The 3,482-nt window shown below is 45.0% G+C and overlaps 1 protein-coding gene across 1 annotated transcript in view; it reads right to left on the bottom strand.

Moving 5' to 3' along the window:
- The window catches only part of LOC118743566, a 39,710-nt gene extending 36,581 nt beyond the window's left edge, over positions 1-3,129 (bottom strand). The window contains exons 1-3 of the mRNA XM_036476331.1: positions 2,962-3,129; positions 702-1,225; positions 38-602 (exon numbers count right to left, since the gene is read on the bottom strand). Coding sequence (XP_036332224.1) covers positions 38-602; positions 702-1,225; positions 2,962-3,129 — 1,257 coding nt within the window. The remainder of the gene's footprint in view (positions 1-37; positions 603-701; positions 1,226-2,961) is intronic.
- Positions 3,130-3,482: the final 353 nt, after the last annotated feature.

Raw genomic sequence — 3,482 nt, 5'->3', positions numbered from 1 at the left:
ACTCATCTGAGACCGGCTGCCACCACATGCCTAGTACCTTCTCAATAACGGCTTCCGGCTCCTCAAAACATTTGGCATCAGCAGCGTGCTCAGCGTGTAATGAAGCCAGTACCCCTTTTGAATACGACACCCAATTTCTCATTTGGAAACCGCCTTCTTGGTGAATCCAATGAACAGTAGTTGCAAGGGTAGCTAATTCGTCTTCCGTGTCAGCACTCTGAAGCCAGTCATCAACAAACGTATTTTCAACGATGGCATGCACGGCATCGCGATGATGATCTGCAAAACGCTCAGCATTACGGTTCTTCACATAATTGGCTAATGATGGGGAGCACGAGGCACCGAACGTCATAACGTTCATTACGTATACATCGTAATCACGGGACCTATCACCATTACGCCATAAAAACTTTTGCGCCGTTTGGTCCTCTTTTATAATCCTAATCTGATGGAACATTTCGCGTATATCTCCACAAACCGCGAAGGGTCGTTCACGAAAGCGCAAGAGTATGCCCAGGAGAGACTTCAACAGATCGGGTCCTTTAAGCAGCATGTCGTTCAACCCGATACCACTTACTTTCGCTGCTGCATCCCATACCAATCTCGTTTTATTTTTATTGGCATTAAGAACCGTAAATATGGGAAGGTACCAAGACCTCCCGCTATGTTCTATCTCATTTTTTTATAGTTTCCGTACATACCCTTTTCGCTCATAATCTTGTATTATATCAATTAAAAAACGACTTGTAGACGGATCACGTTCTATTTTGCTTTCCAAGCATGAAAGCCGACGTATTGCCATTGGAAGCGAATCGGGAAGTTCGACAACATCGTGTTTCCAAAGTAATCCCGTTTCCCATCTCTTTTCAGCAGCGCAGAAGCGCGTGCTATTTTCCATGAGTTTGATTGCACGCTCATCATCCTTGCATAGGAGAGGCTTGGTTGGTGCATATACCCCAGTTGAATCAATCGAAAAGAACGCTTTCATTTGCTGGTCCATACGGTCTTCTGCAGATGGACTGCATTCGCAAGTGTGCAAAACCCGTGATTGCTCGGTACAGTCAATTGTACCTCGCCCGTAAATGCTCCATCCAAGACGGCACTTTGCGGCAATAAGGTTGGAGTCTTTATTCTCTCTTATTTCTATAGGAACCCCCACTTTTGCATTGTCTAGACCTATTAAAATTCTTGCCCTGGATCGATTATATGGTCGAATCGGCAAACCCTTAAAATGCGCATTATTGGAAATTGTGTCACTAAAAAGTGATTGCTGGGGAAGCCCGAGATTGGCGACAGTGCGAACATTGATAAGTTTGTACTTTTGAGAAGGTACGACGGTGGAGGAAATAAAGAGGCTAACACATTTTGAGTGTACTTCGCTTTGAGTGATTTCTCCCGTCCAGCGCAAACAAAGAGAACCTACTGGCCCATCTAAGGCGAGCTCGTCTGCCAACTCAGACTCAATTAACGTACATGATGCACCTTCATCGATCAGCGCAAACGTATTTATTGATTTTCTATCGCTATGTAAAGTAACTTCCACGTACCTGAAAAGTGTTCTTTGTTGTTCTTTGTCAGCTACAGTAACGGGTTCGTGATATAATGTTGTTTGCTCCCGTTTTTCGATCGCCTCTGATGATGTAGTGTGTAGCAGAGGATTATGGGCCATTTTACAACTATCAACGCCACAGCATTTTTTTGAAGTGCAGCGCCGAATGAAATGAGGTTTAAAGCAGCGCAAGCATAATCTTTTCTCACGAATAAATTTCCACCTGTCATTTTTGGAGAGCGCGATAAACGCATTACAGTCAGAAAGCTTGTGATTTGCCCTGCATTTCACACAGTTAATTGCCTTGTCGGTTGGCATAACTTCGTGTACCATAATTCTTGCTTTATGTGCTTCGCGCCTGCCCTTTTTCATTTCATTGTTGGTGTGATCTGACGCTACCGCTGATGGCTGCAGAGACGTCACCTGGCTCGCTCACATAGCAAGACTAAAAAGCCACTCATCGAAAGCAGCAATGTCAGCGCGGCTCAGCGACATGCACTGCTGGCCCCAGCTCAGCCTCTGACTGCATGGTAACTTAGCTACTAACTCATTTAATAAAACTGGATCATTTAAATTGTCGGTTAAGCCTACGGCCTGCGTTGTCGCGCGGTAGTTTTGTACGGCTAACGAAAACGCAACCAAAGTTTCTAATTTATCCGCCTTGACCGATGGCTCTTCCCTGAGTCTACGCTGCATCGCTTGATGGATAACATCTGGTCTACCATACAACATGCGGAGAGTGTTAATAGCTAAGCCAACCGTAGACGGCACCATAAGTCTACCGCGAACTGCTTCTAAAGCTGGGCCCTTAAGGCATTTTTGCAATCTGATGAGGTTTTCCTGGTCGCTGAACCCGCACCGGATTGTAGACTGTTCATAGTTAGTTATGAACAAAGGTCGCCCTGAGAATGTTGGCAGGTCTATTGTGAGTACGTGGCGACTAGCTATATGCGCCGCAGTTAAGTTGACATCGGCAGCCAATGTGCTCCTACATGTTGGGGTAGCGTTTGAATGCATCCCAGTCGATATAGTTTGAGCGGGTATAAAATTCGGATAAGAAAATCCTGAAGAACTGACAGATGTTGGCGGGTTGTGCATAGCAGTGTACGAAGGGAATTGCTGGAAGGCTGGTGCTATATTGCATAAAGTCGCGTTTGAGGTTAGGTTGGGCAGCATGGTCGTCATGCCGTTCGATGAAGTGACGTAAGGAGATGTCACCATGTCGGCGAGGTTAGGGACGACATTGCGCGTGTTCAATGGAAAATATGTGCCTGGCGGTTCCATAGTGTGGGAACCGATAAGTGTGTAAAGTGGCAAGGATCCGTACAAAGATGTCGCCATATTCCCAGAAGTGCCCGCAATACTCGTTGACGCAAATTGTGCTGAGTGCTGAACAGGCGTAGATGCATTACCGCGGTACCAGCGGTGGGCGTTTCAAGGCCTATTGTCGTGGTGTGGCCAATTTTGTCAGCCTCATCTATCGGGATTTCCTGCGGAATTGCACTTTGCGGTGTTGCTGTTGTGATTGTCTCAGAGTGTGCGGTTTCATGCGGCGATGTGGTTGCAGGTATGTTCTCCATTGCCACGAGGGATTAGATAGAGTATCTGGTTGGTTTTAATAAAGTTTTTCAGAATGCTAAACGACGGCAGTGCGACGTGCAGCGGAAGCGTTTTCTAAAGCTTCTAACAAATAGCAATCAAAGACTTCGCGAATTATGTATATTTGCAAGTATCAGAAGATGAAAACTTTATTGAATTTAATAAGTTTTACAATTCATAAGAGATTCTCGATTTACAATAAACTTACACTTTATATATCTGCTACGCCCATGCGCTTTTGTTAACAGTCAAAATGGAAAGAACTAAATTTGCTGATATTTGACAGGTGTCGATTGGCAAACAAGAGAAAAAAGAGGGTGTGAAAAAATGCGAA

The sequence above is a fragment of the Rhagoletis pomonella genome, unplaced genomic scaffold, assembly GCF_013731165.1.
Source record: "Rhagoletis pomonella isolate Grant_MI unplaced genomic scaffold, Rhpom_1.0 Rhpom_scaffold_00007, whole genome shotgun sequence".
Lineage (NCBI taxonomy): Eukaryota > Metazoa > Arthropoda > Insecta > Diptera > Tephritidae > Rhagoletis > Rhagoletis pomonella.
Note: the sequence above shows the minus strand (reverse complement) of the source record. Positions and strands in the feature narration are given on the sequence as shown.